Here is a 17,664-nt window from a genome sequence, read left to right as displayed (position 1 = left end):
AGAAGCCTTTCCGTCCTCCGCTCTCTCAAACCTCGCTCTCGCTTGCTTTTTACTTTCCTGTCGACTCAGATTTATTTTCTCTCTCATGTCAGTTTTTCTTTTTTGTTTCATGTCTTCTTGCTCAGCTTTTTTTTTTTTTTCCATCTTGTCGCACCCTCCGTCACAGCTCCAGCCCAGTGACCACTTCGCTTGCTCCCGTGATAACAGAGGAATCCAGGCGCCCAGATAAGAAGTTTGGTCACTATAGCAACAGCAAAATGATCTGATTCCTATTTGTTTCCACACAGTCAGCCTAGGAAGGGTCAGATATACAAACTTGGCTCCCCGGCTGCTTTTGTTTGTATGTGTCTCTGTAAATAACCCTTGTTTGGAAAGATAAATATGAATTTACATAAACAATGATCATGAATTCCACCATCTGCACCGAGACTCACCTATCCAGAGCTTGGTCTATTGACTGACAGCTGCTCGAGAGCGAGTTGCCTGCACTGCTGAAGGCATCCAGCATCTGACAGATACAATGACACAGAGAGAGCAAGGGTCACAGTGCAGACAGTCATGTAGTGGAGATGGAGACAGATGGATTGGAGTCTAACATTTTATTGCACAGCAGAATTCAACTTTCACCACAGCAGGCTTTGTTCAATGAACATACCTTAAAGTAAACATTTCCTTCTGGAAAGCATGAAAAAAACAGCATTGTGTAAGTTTAAAAAAGACTGAAGCTATGGAGGGTTTGGCTTTCCTTTGCATTAAATGCAACTGATGCTGTTTCAGAAACTTAAGAAATAGCAAAAAGAAAAAAAAACGCACCTTCACTTACCAAAAAAAAACGAACCTTTTGAAGCGGACATCAGAAAACTTTATTTAGATCTACATTTTTGAGGGCTTTTTTGATTTAATGTTGATATTATAAAAGATATAAATGTAAAGGTCACAGCATATATTAATAACCCAAAAAACTGCTGGGATGGCAGTAAATATTAGCTAATTAATATAAATGGCAGGTTACTTAGTATCTATCGTTTGTCATTGCAATAAAACCAAACCAGACTAACCTTAACACTGTACAGTATTTGTTTATTTATTGCAAGTGATTTCATTATTGCGACATTCACTAATAAATTCACATATACCATGTTTTCAGAAGTAGTGCAGCTTAATATTTCATATCTTTTTTATATTATGTCTGGATCTAATCCAATGTATCAGGTCCAGGCCTTGGTAGAGCCATATTAGGTTTGATATTATAGTCTAAATGAACTTGACAACTAAAATCGTTGTTGTTCTTTGTATTATGTCAGCAGCCCCCGCACTGCTAACTTGCGACAGCACAGCTCGCAAAACTTCACCATAGGCCGTGCACATGTTGTTTAAACAAATCTTGAGCGTTTCTAAGGGGTTTTACCCTTTATAGTGGCTTCCAAAGTGAAACAGAGACTGTATTGACCGCTGCAGCTCGCTGTCTGTGTTATGTAACTTGTCCTGCACATTTTGCTCAGATAAAAACAAGAAGCACGAAGTTTATGAAGCAGGAGAACAACTCTTTCTCTAAGTTTTGTCCAAACATGATTAACAGGCACTGGACTACATTACATTGTCAATGTTACATGCATTATCAATGAGTCATATCGAAGCAAAGAGGAAGATTTTAACGTTAGCCTAGCACTTCAGCAAACTGCCACGCCAACAATTTCAACAGATGGAACAAGACAGGAGTTTACTGCAGAATGTGGGTCTATGTTTTACAGTCAGATAGATAATTAGAAACAGATGATAAAGCTATGTGTGTCTTAGATGATGCACTGTAACAACGTTATAGTAGCTTTTCTAACCGATTTAACCCACTGTTGGAGCAGTATAGCTTTTTCCCTTAATAAATGAAATCATCATTTAAAACTGCTTTGGTTGATGATCAGAAACATTGAAGAGTGACAAAAAAGTACAACAGAAGAAATGTTAGAGGTCAACAACTTTTCACAGCTCTTTAAATGTAATTTCAGACCTAGCATAAAACACTGAAGTGCTTTTAGGACCTAAAAGAAAGATTATTAAATTGAATGACCTTTTAAGACTTCCCAGTTAATGTGAAAAATGTTTCTAAATAAACATTGTCTCTTACATTCTGGTCCGGGTTTTCTGGGATGAACTCCCCCTCACTGTGAATGCTGGTGTATGAGCCCTGACGAGCAATCTGCTGCTGCTCCTCAGGGACGCTGCCTGGAGGAGGGGATGTCCGACCAGTGTGGAGGGAACCTAAGAAAAGAGAAGGCGAGGAGATAAAGAGTGTGGATCAGGGAAAGATGGATAAGAAGGGAGAGAAAATAGATTCAGTGTGCTATTCTTGGATTCTAGCCTTAATTATTGTGACAAATGCTCCCCCTGCCAAGCTGCTGCAGAGACTGAGGATTTGTCCTTGTAACAGAGACTGAAACTATCACCAACTGAGCTAAGATGGATTTGAGGAAATTCACAGAGAAAAAAATGCCTACAGCTAACCATCATAAATGCTAAAGCTACAAATCTGTGTTTAGCATAGTTCAGCTCTGTCATCTCTGTGTCCGTCACTGCATTGTCTCCCTCCCCTCTCCTGCTGTTAAATGTCTTCAAGGTACCCAGGCTCATATCATATCTTTGCTCAAGCATAGACTGTGACCGCTACCTCCCACCACTCCTTCTGTTTTCCTCTCCTCCTTCTCCTTTCAGGCTTATAGCAGGAGAACAGATATAACTGGTGGGACTCGGTATGGAAACAACATTCAGTAGGAGAAAGATTGGCATGAAATTTGAGTGCTGTTGGATAATACAAATGATTTGTTCATGCTTGTGTTTAAGGTTTGGAGCATGCAGTTGAAGCATTGACCCTTCTGAACAGAACCGATATAAAGGAGAGAGAAAAAAGCTGCTCCGCAGAGCAGAATAAACCTTCATGCTGTGTTACCAGACCTGCCAAGGATGGACAACAGACCTGGGATGCACTGTGCTATCTAGCCACACAGAGTTTGACATGACACCAATCTGTCTGAAAGGATTACTTTTTGGGGAAACATCCGTCTCGTTTAAAGTTATATTAGAAGATTAAATCTACAGTAAGCAGCTGTATATTTCCTTGAAAAAAATCATAAAATGTCAACGAATATTTTTAATACGTAAGGATTAACCAAGTAAAAAGAGATGCTAAGGGTTGCTTGCTCTGAAAAAAAACGTGTCCCTGCTTTGACATGACGTTTCCCTGCCTTTGCACACAGTTTGCATCTTCTGTTCTGAGCAGCAGCAGCCTTCATCTTTCCATTAACATTCGTGTGATGGGCAATAATAGAATAAAATCCTGTGATCCGCATAATTTAATGCAAACTGTACTGATCTGAGCTTTTATACCTAACAGCTTCTTAATAACAGCTTCTGATTTATTAAGCCTAACATCCCATGAGTAGAGAGGCACTGATCAGAGAACTCAGAGACCAGTTTCCAACGCAGATTTCTCCATAAGTTATAATTTGACATGTTGTAAGAACAGCATTTATAATATTTTTTTAGCCTTCCTGCGATGAGCGGCCACTACATATTTATATTAGGAGCAAAGACAACATGTGTGCCAGAGAGCAGTCACTGACAAGCAGGATTTGACTATTTTACAACAAAGACAAAGTGATTACAGAGTTTAGATTTTAAACTGGCTTATATCGATTATAAAAACGCGTGGTTAGTTCAGCTAGCAGTCTCCATGTGTATTCCCTAGGGAATGTAGAATCTTAGCTTTACTCTGAGATCAGCATTTTCTTAGAGAGACAGAGGTTGAAAACTCCAAAGGATAAGATTAAACACATTTATTGTACTCCTTTCAGCCTTCCTGTTATCTGCTTTGAGTCTCGCTCTCTCTTGCTTACTTGCAGGCTAACTGGACAGTTTCCTTTTGCTGCGACCTGGTGCTGCTTAGGTGTCCGACGTTCACCAAACAGAAAAAAAAAATGGGTTTTTGAGTTTTGACCAGCTACTTGCTGGTCTGGGTGGATGGTAGCTCACCTGTGGAGTGTTTGCGCACCCTCTCCGAGCCTTTGAGCAGAGAACCCTTAAGGTCTCCTAATGATCGCGATGACTTCATCTCACTCTGTTTGTCCCGGCTGTTCACCTGTAAATACTGCAAAGAGGAAGAAGAAGGGATCAGAAGAGGAAGTGAGGGCAGCATTACATTGTCACTGTGTAACAGCAGGAAGTTTCATCACCCATTTTGGTACACATGACCTTATTCAAATCTCACATTCATGACAGCATCAGAGGCTTTAATGATCTGCATTTACAGTGAACGTGGTGAGCGACTTACATGGTTGTTTTTAGGGGTCTTCAGCAGTATCCTGAGCAGCCCGTTAGTTCCAGAAGTGCTGCTCAGGGACAGCACCGCCTGATCCAGATCCTCCTGGGTCTTCAGGGGCAGCATCAGCTAAAGGAACAAGCAAACACAATCCCAACTTTTTTAAAGAAAAGTAAACAGACTTTTTTTCTATGCACTTAAGCTCAAAATCCATCTTTAGGTTGCAGATGCCTTGTCGAGTTTGACAATGGAAGCATTTCAACTGCTGGTAGTTGTTTCAGTTTTATGATCTACATAAATGTTTTCATCCATTTTTCTTTTTCTGATGGAAAGTATTGTTGAAGTATTGGCACTGTGATGTCTCCCTCTAAATGCTAGAACACAAGTTTCCAAGTTGTTCAGGGAATCACTGCACATTAGTCTAACAGGGAGATGAAGCAAAATTAAAACGGAAGAAGCAAACATTTTCATTTTTGCATTTATTTTAAGTCCTTTAACCTGAAACAAAATAAAACGGGAAGGACTCCCCATCTTTTGTGTTTCACTGTCTCTCTCTTCTGGATGGAGCCGCTGATAGTCCATGTGCTACCATAAACTACGTGTACTCTTTTTATTTATTTTCCTACAGAAAATACTCCAAACCCATGCCTTTGTGTTTTTCTTTCTTAGACAGAACTATTGACAGCCAGTGCTGCTATTAATTTTGTGCATTCTGTTTTTATTTCTCATTGAAAGTTCTTGTAGCTTAGTGCCTCTGTGTTTAACTGTGTCTCTTATGGACAAAGCCAAAGACAGAACTGTTACTGCGATTAACTATGTATACTCTCTTTATTTTTCTCTCCTATGGAAAGTACTCCTGGCTCATTAATTAGATGTTCTCTTCTTTGCACTGAGGCTGGAATAATTTCTTTGGGAAAGTACTTCTGGCCCATTGCTCCTAGTTTTGTCTCCTTGCTGCACAAAGCCATTGATGGAGCTGTGGTTGCCATACACTTTCTGTTCCCTTTGCTGCACTGAGCAAGGACTACCATCTATAAGGAAGTCACATTTTTCCAGGCTTCTTCCTGTACCTTCCTGTTGGGGGTTAAGGACTGGGGTACATTTTTTTTAAAGATTTTTTTTAGCGTCCCCCACTAAACAATAGTTTGACAGGAAAGAGGACAGAGAGGGAAGGGGAAGACAAGAAGCAAATGTCCCGAGACCGGGTACTGAACCCAGGACAACCACGTCGAGGACCACAGCCTCCACACATGGCGCGCCCGCTCCACAAACAGAGCCACCAGGCGCCCGAGGAATGGTCCTCTTTAGAGAGATAACTGTTTACTGATTACACGATCAACTGAAGTTTACTATACTGTATTGTATTTTACTGTATGTGATTTTATATGAATCTGACTGTGATTTGATTGTATTGGAATGCATGAAAGGAATATGGATTCTGGACTGAAATGGATTAAATATAATTTGATTTGAATTGTCTTATGAAGTGTTAAACTGTTGTCCAACTTAAACGAACATATTAACAAATAAATGTTTATTATTCAGTCACATTCTGTAACTTGGTACTGATTACTACTTTCTGTGTGGGTTGTTTGTCTCTTATTAAAATCTAAAATCAAGGCTTTTCTGAGTAATTAGGATGTTAACAGCTTGGAGAAAGAAAACATGATTATGCAAGTCACACAGCTCTCCTACAACATCATTAACCAAATCATCCTGCAACATTTTGCAGAGTTAATCAGTGAGATCGTCACAAAGTCAAGGATTTACAACATAATGATATAAAAGAGCTACAGAATATCCATTTTGTCTGTTTTCTTAGCTGGAAAATTTGTAAATAATTGTAAATAAGTCATATTATTTGTCATTATAAGGACATCCAGAGTTTGAGAAATCTTCCTTCTTTTACCTCTTTTTCCATAAAGAAGAGGTCCATTTGCTGACCAAAGGCCTCTGTGACTTTCTGCAGAAGCTCCTTGATCTTCAACGGCCTCTGAAACGGGATGATCCTGAAATGGTGAGAACACCACCAGTGTTAGAAATCAAAGGGAAGACATTTATGTCGTATCTGGCTGCAGGAATGAACTTTTTCTTTTCTGGTGTTTTGGTGGGACTGTGTGGCCACAGAATAATTCATTTATTTCTAGAATTTTACGACTGCGTTTCTGTGGCAAAGAGAGTGGAAAATGTTCAGGTCAGCTGGGTCAAGGAGAAAAGTGAGCAAAGGCGTGTAAGATGCTGACAAAAGATTAATCAACGAAATAGAAAGTGAAAGAATAAACCTTCGGAGAGATATCTACAGTATATCTTCGCGTATCTACTCAGAGAAATCACTTTGTCCGTCTGTCTGACTGCAAGAGAGTATATACGGACTTGTGTGTTTGTAAAACTCTACATGCATGAGAGTGCTTCCCAATCAGTGTGTGCATCGACTGCTGTTTCAATAACCACCGGGGTCTCTTCGCTAAGCCAGCACAAAGGCAGATGGGAAACTTCCTGTGAGGGAAGAAGGGGGTGAAAAAGATCTGGAGCGGCAGCTAAAGCAGCAGGATGTGTGTCTTTCCCTCGTCTTTTAGAGAGTGACAGAGCAAAAGATACAGAGACGTGGAGATATTTACAGACTGTGAGATGGAAAATAAAGGAGACAGCCTGAGAAAATTAGAGATTCTCAGCAGCATGTCTTCTTCTTTTTCCCTGCTGACAGTCTCCTTTTGCTTTTGAAGAATCTGCACCCCCCCGCCCCTAACTCTTTATAGTATCCAGATAAAAGAGCTTGTTTTTATCCCATCGCTTCCTCATCAGAGGCCAAAGCTCCGGCTATCATAATGACTTCTTATTGGTTCCCTCGTTTAAAGGAGAGGATTCTGGGAATCAGGAGGCCTGCAGATCAGAGGCGAGCAGCGGTGCAAATAAACGCTCACCGACTGTTTAGATTCAGCGATGATGTGTGTGATAAAGAGCTGGGGGGATGTGGAGGAGGACTAAAAAAGGGGATGTTGCACTAAAAGATATGGCTTTCCTTCCTCTGCAAGCAAGCATGTGGAAACACATTTGCAGAGGAAAAAAAAACAGATTTGCAGATGAAAGATTGCCTTCACACAGCGCTCTGGCTTTTTCTTTCCCTCAAAGTCACAATCATAAATGCACAAAAAGAAAACAAAAGAGAAAAGGTCTGGCTCTGGTCCTTCACTTTCTGGCCAAAGGAAGAGAGAGACACTCTGCAGCGCTTATTTCCTGCCTAGAACCGTCACTGCCTGCCAATGCAAAGAGAAACCTTCCAGTTTGACTCCATTGTGGACAGACATCATTATCCTGACTCATGGATTCCCAATACCTCGAGTGCTGCAGATGCTGTTGGGATATAGTATTCTATTTACAAAGTTTCTGCACAACACAGTTATCTTAACAAGAAAGTTTTGCTCTTTTTTCTCTTTTATTCAAATGTGTCCACAGTTGCTGGCTCGTAAAGTCTGCAGCTGCAGGTTGGTAGCACTTTGCTGGTTTTTAACCCGAACTAAAACAGATAAATCTTTGGATTTAAAAAAAAAAATGCTCTTTGGCTTTACATACTCGAAGTGGTTTCAGTTTCGTCTCAGTTTAATTGCCTTAATGTTTTCAATGCAAGCGTAACCAAAGCTTCTGTTTACTAAAATCTTTTATGTTTGTACGGCAAATGCCAGTCAATGATGGTTCATTAATAGGGCTTCACTATATCTCGAAAACATGCAATGAAGTTGGTAAAAATGTTGCGATAGCTAAACAAAAAGCTAACTCTACAGGTGTGACGTCTTTCTGCTTTGGGAAACCCATGCCCCAGATAGTGAGTGGTGTAGCCCGACAGGAAAAAATGAAATACATTATTTCCATTCTGACAACATGATTTTATTGATGAACTTGCATTTGGATACAGCTCCTGTACTGGCAATGAAACAACCTGATTGCATGGCAATGCAGCTTCTTAATTAGTTACCAGAACAACTTAGTACCCTCTTAAAACATTTTCTGCTGATTTGTAACAAACGTTACCAAATATATTCCTGGTATACAGAGCATGGATGCATTGAGTTTATATAATTAGATAATTTTTACTGTAGTCTGAGCACTTCTGTGCAATTTTGATATTGTGAACATGGATAAACTGATGAGGATGAATTTGCCATTTATTGTGATTTATTAACATTTGTGTTAAGAACTAGAGTAACAGTAGTATGGAATGAGACGTGAAAGCAAGAATGAGACAGGGATGTTTAATTTAGTATCCGAAAACCAACCTGAAACAGGGCCCCCCCCCCACACTTATTTGCCCCCTGCTGGTAATACTTTGCATACAACCCCCTTTCTACATCATTTCACAAGGTTGGAGCATACAGTGAGAGGGATCCTTGCCCATTCTTTGTAAAAACCTCTCTAGATCATCTAGAGTCTGGGGTACTCTCTTCTGTTCTATTCTGTTCTCTTCTTTTCCCCCCACAGGTTTTCCACAGGATTTAGGCCCAGGGACTGATATATCCAAAGAAGAAGGTTGAATTTGTCTATGGTGAACCATTTCTGGGTTGATTTTGCCATGTGGTCATCATGTATCCCATTAAGACACCAATCTTCAGTTTTCTGCCAGAGGCCACCAAATTTGGTATGGAGACCTGGTGACTCGAAGATACTACTCTCTATAGGAATCATCCAACAATGAGCTACGGGAAGTTTTTTTTTTTTTTTTACTTCCCTTACCCTTCTTTTCACTCTTTGTGTGAAAATAAACTTGGGTCCTTGTCCAGTCTTGTTAGTCACATTTCTAGCCATTTTAACTTTTATATATTTGCTTGGAGTGCTGTAACTGTTTTATGACCTATAAAAATCAACATACAGTACATCTGCCTCACTTAAATGCTATGCTCTCTTGTCTAACAATTTTAAAGAGTTTCTTAGACAAATAGCTCTTTGTCTCAGGTAATATTTATACTACAGGGGAAAAAAAAGTTGTGGATCACAAATAAACGTTGCCACAAGAAAAATACCTCTGTTATCTTTACTTTATAGGAATTGTTAGGATGCCGATAAGAGTGGCACTGCTTCTTTTGTTTAAAAGAAACGACAGAAATACATTTAAATACATGCACGCAAATTAAAGGGTGCCTTTTCCAATTTTCTTCAATGTGAGATTATGCTACTTTGATCAAAACAAATTTATATCCTTTTTTTTTTTATAAATATAAGGTAAGAAGTATTAAAACGCTCTGCAGTGAAGCTAAAAACAGCAGAATCACACAAAAATGTGTTCTGTTTGCCTAACAAGAAACTTCTCACTCTTGCATTCTTGCCATTTTCTGATCAATTGCTACTATAAAGAAATATTGACAGGCTTCCCTTTGAATAAATATGTATTTCCTGCTGATGCTACATTGTCATGTTAATATTTTACCCAGAAAGCCGATAATCTAAGTGAAATCCGGGTGTGTATGACCTGGAGCAGGCCAGCCAGAAACATGAGGAGAATGAACATTAGGGGTGTAACAAGTATTTGTACCAAGTACAGCCCTGTTGGTCCGGTACGCACATCTTCACAAACATTAACATTTCTTATTCAGCTACAATGACGATAGAGAAAGAAAGGTGGACTGAACCCAAGTTTTACGTCAGCGTTTTTCAACAGCGACGACATACATAGAGAAGCTCGCTCTACACTGAACTTAACTACTTACCTGAAACAACTACAAGCTGAATGTAAACATCACTGATACTGGAGGAAAATCAGCTGACGTCCAAATCCTGCTACCTCTAGCATCCAATCAGCACAAACTCCAAACATCATATGAGATGCAAGTGGGAGGAATCTCCACTGATGAGAGGAGATTTTCCCAACAGCTGCTCATGCTGCATTCAGGTACAGCTCAGACACTAGTCTGTCGAAACATCAAGACAACTTTAACGTGATTTAAACCTGTTTTATTCTTAAATATGGGAACAGTCCTATTTAAGGATTTCCAAAGATTAACAATAACTGTTTTTAAGTGGTTATATTGTTGTATAATCTGTCTATCCAGGCATTGGCTATGTCTGTTCATACCAGTTTATTCATTGAAAAAAAAAAATATTTTCAATTTTTTCCTAAGCTCTCCTTTTTTAAGTTTTAGAACATAAGAAAATCTAAAAGATTGTTTCCTGCTAACCAAAGTATATAAAAAAAAAAAAAAATCATATATTTTTATTTATTTTTCTTCACGTAAGTCTACAGAAAATGTACCGCACTGTGACATTAAAATGAGCATACGTACTGAACATAAATTTTTGTGCACCATTACACCCCTAGTGAACGTGTATAGAGACAACGCAAGAGGAAATGGCTTCTTTCAATGTATGGATGGTGTCTTCCCAAAGTGAGCTGTCTGTTCTGGGAGAGCAGAGTGATGTGAGGAGGATGATGAGGAAGAGCATCTAGCCGCGAGGCTTAGGAAACAGAGGGAGGCTGTAACACAGAGACAGCAACGTGAAAAACTTGTCCTTTCCTCAGCAACAGCCAATTAGAGCTGTGAAAAAGTGGTGAGGCTCATTGTGGATCCGTATTCTGCTGGAACAACATGCTGTTTCCCTTCTCCTTCCCACTCCGGTGAGCCTGCAGCTTTCTAATCACCAAGCCAGTGCCTCTTTCTTTGGTCTATACTACTATGAATGAAGGTAGTGGGGATTCTAGTAGGATTTGGTTAGTTGTCCCTCCAGTGTTTCTTTGCACTGACAGAATAAACTGCCCTCAATCCTATTGAAAATATCTGGACAATGCTTAAAAATTATGAGCCGTTTAAATTCCAACATGTTGTTTGTTTGCCTTCACACACCTGCAGCTTTAACAGCCAGTTATTTTTGTACTGTTTTCGGCTACGAAGTCCAAGTGAGGAACTCAGCGAGGTCAGCTCCAGTGGAGAAGCCACTTGTCAGTCAGAGGATGATATTCCTTGTTGAGCAACAGCTGTGTGTTTATATATTCTTCGTGGTCGCACCCAAGACAGGTATGGGATGTGCATCTACTGAGGTCCAACTTTGGTCATTAGACTGAGGTGACACAACAGTCTGATTCTAGACCAAAGAAAGGAGTCCTCCAATCAGTTTTACTGTGGTGGTTCGGTGGTGGCCAAGGTGACGGACAAAAGTTGGCTAACTTGGAGAACATTCCTTCTTCTTCTCTTTTCCTTAACAGTTTCCTTAAATAGTCCTGATCCTTAAATTTAAATCACCAAAAGAAATTCAAATAATGGGCACAACCTACATTTTTTTAACTTTAATAGAACTTTTGATAAAGTGGGAGTGTGTTTTGTTTTTTGTTTATTTTCTTAATTAATCATAAAAACATATATTAGTGTGATTACTAAAAGGCTACTTTTTTATTTTTTTTATTAAATAGTTTCAATATTGATTTAATTTCCAACTGAACTGTAAATACTGGGATTTTAAAAATAACATATTTTAGAATCTATAAATCGTAAGAGCATCTACTTCTTCAGATTGATTTTTTGATTGTTCAAGATTAATAAAAATAATTATTTTGTGAGACCTTAATACAGTTAAGCTCAAAATTTATCATACCGCGACCAGAGTTAGGCTTAAGGTAATTTTTTACTTTGACCAACATGTTTTGTCTGACTGGAAGTTATATTAAACTTTTGGCCCAGCCAGAGTCCTTACTTGAATCTGATAGAGAATCTGTGATTAGGGTAATGGCAAGAAGGCCTTCCAACCTCGAAGACTTGGAGCTCATCACCGAAGATAAATGATCAAAACACTAGTGGAAACCTGCAAAACGCTGCTCTGCAAATATAAGAAGGGTTTGACTGCTATAATGCCAAATAAAAGGGTTTCCCATTTATCACTGAAGAAGGTATAAATAATTTTTGTCATGCCATTTGTTAATGAAATGTAAATAAACTGGAGAATTACTTTGATTAAAAATTAATACTGGTTTTACATTTTTTATTATGTTTTGAGAAATGTCTGTGTCATTTCCTATTAAAAATCAGAATGCATAATTTTGGAACTAATAATTTAAACGTAGCATTTATCATTTGCTACATATATTGTAATACTCATATTGACTGAATGCAAGCTTCACACCAGAGCTTTATGTGAGTTGAAACGAAGGCCAAAATAAGCCATCATGAATGGACGCAGCACACACAGCAGAAGATGAGACAGGACAGTGAACTGAAACACTTGCCATTCTCTCTGCTCTTTTATGGATCACTCTCTCTCCTTCAGACCTCCCTCCATCTTTTCCACTCTAAAACCCGATTCCAAGCAGGAACTTTCCTTCTCTTTCTGCCAGTCTGGCATGTAACCGCGATTTCCTCCCTTAGACGCAAAATCCCCGGCATGGCAAAGCAAAACAAAAGAGATCCAAACTACAGTTTGGATTTGGACAGTTCAGTAAGAAAAAAACAAGAAAGAAAAACAATGAGTTTTCCAACATACCGTTTTTCTCTCTCATGCTCCAGCTTGACTCTTAAATCCTGTTAAAGGGAAGAATAACAAGAGAGAGAAGTTACAGAGGTGGAAAGTTAAAATGATTCATTGCTTTACAAGGGATCTGGCCTGCAGAATAAAGCTGGGGAAAGAAATTAGGTATAGCATTATGTCGGTTGTTTTTGCTCAGGAATAAAAAGGAGGACATGACACAGTCTGTGTGTGTTCTTGTGAAAGTTGTAACCAAAGGGGGCAGGAATCTGGAGGAGCCTGTAAGTCTGCATGAGGTCATTTTGATAAACTAAAACTGTCATCATATCAGCGCAGGAGATTGGGTGAAAATTAGGGGGAAGGGGTGGATGGGAGAGGGAGGGGTGGGGGTTGGTTTACCCCTTCTCGCAGAGGAAAGCAGCTGTCCAGGCGGAAACTCTCTCTGCTCCTCACAGCTTGTTTATGTCTCATCATAAACACTGCTGCTTTAAGAGGATTTGCCAATTATCATTCCTCGGACGGGGAACAAACGTGACAGGAGGTAACTTCTGAGAGCGACACAAGATGACGGAAATTAAATCTCAGGAAAACGTGGGTTTCTCCATGATAAGCAGGCCAAAACGTGCCAGCTTGGTTCCTGCACTGCTAAAATAAACCAATCCTTCATTTACTGAGTTGATTTTTTTTTTATTCTGAATGAAAGTAAAAACAATTTCTCACATTGCACCCACAATAAGCACATTTTTTTGAGCTGGCCCTATCGCCAGAGCGTCACCTTCACCCGACTTTGGCAGCACACAACGTCTCAGTCTAGATAAACAAATCACAACGCCAGAGTGGCTGAGGTGCTGGGAGTGAACATGAACGACAGTGAAGATTAAAGGAACAAGTTAATAAACTGCTATTGAAAAAGAATCACTGTCAGATTTAATCTAAGGATATATTTTAGTATCAACCAACCTCGCTGCTTGAGGTGTGCCTGTTAAGGACAGCACCTCCCTAAATCTGGGTAAATTTCAAATATCGCTTTGAAGCTAAATCTGCCAGGCGCATGAATAATTGTGGACTTAACTGTATTTCTAAATTTCTGTAACATTCTGGGCATTTGAGTGCAACACATTAACCTATCTGGGTTTTACTGCATAAACGTTCAACAAACGGTGAAACGAAACAATACTAGGTTTGGCCGGATTCAGTTGCTTTCATTCATGCTTTTTTATTATAAGTCAAGGACTGGTTCTGTTTTGACTGGTTCTGTTTAAATAATAGGATGAGAAACAAAGTCTTGAAACTCAAACATTTTAACTTTCTTGTTCTGTAGTAAGTTAGATCTGAAAATTGATAAAGCAAATTCCAGGCTTTTCCAGACTGTGTAGGAATACAGTCAGAGGATTAAACCACTAAAACAACAACTGTGAGCTTTAGAAGCAATAACCAACCTTTTGTAAAGTCAATTGGTGAACGTCATTAGTAAGTCACCATCGGTCATCCATCCTCATTTACCGACTAAACTGGTTTCTATTATTATTTTAGCTGCAATCGAAGAAGCTCCTCTGTAAAATATAAACAGGTTTTTAAATGGAAATTTCCTTTATTGTTAGAAGGTGCCATTAACTCATAGTCAATTCTGTTTCAAGAGAAGCTGCACGTGTAAAATACATGTAATCAATTTTATTCTTAGATTTAAGCCACTCTGAGGTTCTGGGTGATTCATGCCAGTAGTGATATTTTAGCCGCAGTAGCAGATGAGATCTGAGTGCATTTAGATGTGATGTGTACCTGTTTGTAGAGTAAGGTTCTGTTCTTGTGCTTGTGGCTGGAGTAGCGGCCCAAAGCGGCCAGGTCCTTCATAATGGAGTTGAGTGCCTCCTCGTCGTCTGCAGCCAGAAGAAACAGAGGCAACTTCAGGTTTCATTTGTTTGACATTTATGGCTGTGTTTGAGTTTGGTTCGATTATTATCATGCAGTTTGAGCTGCAGTTTGTGTTGGCTCAGACCGGGTCATCAGACAACACCTGGCCTGCTACTTCCTGTTCTTACACCAGGTGCCAAGTTTCCACTTGTGGGAAAATTCCAGTGGTTGCTCACTCATTTAGATTTTTTGAAGTCATATGTGTCTCTCAATGTCTCACACTCACACAAAGGGATCTTTATCTCTGATGACTACTACATATATGTATTTCATGAGCTCCTGTTGCACAAGGCTGTGAGGTTCTGAGCTTTTCCTTTCTGAATAACAGCGACATTTGTCAGGAAAATTCTGAATGGCTGCAAAATTAAGAATGAAAAGCACAACTCACACTTAATATAAAAGTTAAATGGAACAAAATCTCTGTCTTCTGCCATTTAAACACACACACTCTCACATGTAAAGGAAGCAATCATGCAGATGACCATGTCAGACATTACCATAACAAGAGAGGTTAATGGAAGCGATTATCCGAGCCCTGCCTATGATATAAAGAGGTGGTTGACCTCCACTCAAGCCTGCCTGTTGGATGAATGAGCAATGACAAAATACACACCCTATTTTTCTGGTGCAGAAAACAGGCGAGGTGTATGCAGAACAAACAGCACCTGCAGGACAGACTGCATTCTTTCAGATGAAGAAAACCTCTTTAAGAGTGTGTCTGTGTGGAAGACCACTGCGGATGTCTGCAGAACGGCTAACTCAGGCAGCAGATGGGGGCTGAGATGCAATTTGATCTCGCTTCATCTTTGCAGCCGGCTGTTCGGGGGCAGAAGTTCAGTTCACTAGGTTCACCCCAAGGTCACGGGACACCCTTTCATTAGGATGATGTTGCAGAGGCATCAATGACACTTTCTCACATAACAACACAGAGGGACTAGAAGCAGCCAGGTATGACTGAATACAAGTGAATGTTTCTGATGAAATCACACCCTGAGCTTTACACTTAAGGGAGTTGTGGTATCTTGTTCAGGAGTGACAGTAGGATGGAGCTAAAGATGGACAGGGGATTGGTTCCTCGTCTGCAGAAATGAAGGCGCTGATCAAGTTTGTTGTGGTAAAGAAAAGAGCTGAGCCTATAAGTGAGACTCTCACTCTCAGGTAGAGATCACAACAGGAGAGATCCCAATTACAAGCAACTAAAATTAGCTTCCTCTGTACTGTGAGTGGGTTCAGCCTTATAGACAGAGACATACGGGGCATCTCCGAGTAGAGCTGCTGTTCCTGTACAACAAAGGAGTCAGGTGAGGTTGTTCATGCACCTACCTTTGGAGGTTATCAGGGCACATCCCTCTTTGGTAGGAGACACCGGGGTACACTCAGAACATGTTGTAGGAACTATGTATATCTTTTCTGGCCTGGAATACTTTAAAATTCCCCAAAATAAGCTATGCTGTGTGAGTGAGCAAGGGGATGTGTCTAGGTTTCCTTCCTGGACCAGATCAGAGTCAATAAGTAATCATAACTTCTTCTTTTGTTGGAGTATAAATATGATGAAGGACAAAGGCCAAATTCTATGAAACAATCAAAACGGGAAAGACAAGATAGCATGGCATTTAAATAAGACAAATGTGTGTACAAAAAAAATCTACTCGCTTAAACCAGTCGTTATCTACAGTAGCAATATATAAAAGTGTTTCAAGAAACTCAAACTGGGATAAATGTTGGATAAGGGACTAAGTTTATCTTGTCACCATGCATGCCTTCAACACACATTCTCCAAAGCTCACAGTCAAAGAACTCCAGCAATGGGACACACGCTAGGACAAGGATCTTCTGTCCTACACTAACAACCACAAGTGTAGTAGCCAAGCCGACAATTTAGGTCCCTGAGGTGCTGCACCGCTAGTAGTAGAATAGATGTTGATTGTTACCTTGACTGATGAATTAAAATCTGACTCGCCATTGCCAGTTGAACAATTCATCCATTTATTGCTCTTGTTTCTCAGCAAAGTTCATCCAGAATCCAACTTAATTCCAACACAGAGCAAACATCCACACCTGTATGGCACCTTGTTGCTTCAGCGGTCAAAAACTGTTTCCCCCCCTTGCGGGTGGAACACCTAACCTCACAAAGAATGGTTCCTACCATATATAGGGATGACTGCTGATTACCCATGTGACCAAATGAATGCTGATGATACTGTGGGCCTATCTCTTCTCCAAAGCTCCTGGTGAACCTTGTTAGAGTGAATGTCATCAAGAACTCTTTATGTTACAAGGAGATTTTATTCTGGTGGACTTCACTAAGAAAATGAAAAGGGGTCACTACTGGGTCAGGATGATAATTATCTAAAAAAACATGTCCAAATCAACACATAAATGGTTCACATGGCACAAAATTAACCTTCTCCTCAGGCTATTTCAGCCCCCAGTATAAAGAGAAATAATCAAAGATATTTATCTCAGTAAGCTCAAACTTTGCTAGTTCTCCATTTGTAAGAAACGGGGAATCTAAAAAGTACCCGAAAAAGTGGTGCAAATAATTGTACACATGATTGAATGTATAAAGATATATAAATCTCATGGCAGGATGTTTTCCCATTGATTAATTCAGCTCAGATTAAAGCTTTTTCCAGAGTTGCTGCAAAAACAGATGAAATTATCTGAATTATTTTTACACAGCTTTCCCTGGCTATAAATGCAGAGGACTTTGTACCTGTTTCTGTAAATAAAGCAAAGCTGCAAAGCAATTAAAAGTTGCCTAGATCAGTGTTTCCTAACCCTGGTCCTCAGGAGCCCACGGCCCCTTATGTTTTAGATGCGTCTCTGCTCCAGCACATCTGATTAAAATGATTGCATTAATTCCTCAGCTTGCCCTCAAATTCTGCAGAACCTTGGTAATCAGTTATTTATTTAAGTCAGATGTGTGGCTGCAGGGAAATACTTAAAACACCCAGGAGAGGGGCCCTGAGCGCCAGGCTTGAGAAACCCCAGCCTAGATGGTGTTG

General features: G+C 39.8%; 1 protein-coding gene across 2 annotated transcripts in view; it reads right to left on the bottom strand.

The window, feature by feature from the left end:
- The window catches only part of map3k22 (mitogen-activated protein kinase kinase kinase 22), a 53,761-nt gene that overhangs the window by 15,614 nt on the left and 20,483 nt on the right, over positions 1-17,664 (bottom strand). For both annotated transcript variants that reach the window (XM_047349762.1, XM_047349763.1), the window contains exons 4-10: positions 14,525-14,622; positions 12,764-12,801; positions 6,219-6,318; positions 4,322-4,438; positions 4,024-4,138; positions 2,123-2,256; positions 435-508 (exon numbers count right to left, since the gene is read on the bottom strand). In XM_047349762.1, coding sequence (XP_047205718.1) covers positions 435-508; positions 2,123-2,256; positions 4,024-4,138; positions 4,322-4,438; positions 6,219-6,318; positions 12,764-12,801; positions 14,525-14,622 — 676 coding nt within the window. The remainder of the gene's footprint in view (positions 1-434; positions 509-2,122; positions 2,257-4,023; positions 4,139-4,321; positions 4,439-6,218; positions 6,319-12,763; positions 12,802-14,524; positions 14,623-17,664) is intronic.

This window comes from Girardinichthys multiradiatus, chromosome 21 (assembly GCF_021462225.1).
Source record: "Girardinichthys multiradiatus isolate DD_20200921_A chromosome 21, DD_fGirMul_XY1, whole genome shotgun sequence".
NCBI classification, from domain to species: Eukaryota; Metazoa; Chordata; class Actinopteri; order Cyprinodontiformes; family Goodeidae; genus Girardinichthys; species Girardinichthys multiradiatus.
The sequence above is the reverse complement of the archived record's forward strand: the minus strand, read 5'-3'. Positions and strand labels throughout refer to the sequence as shown.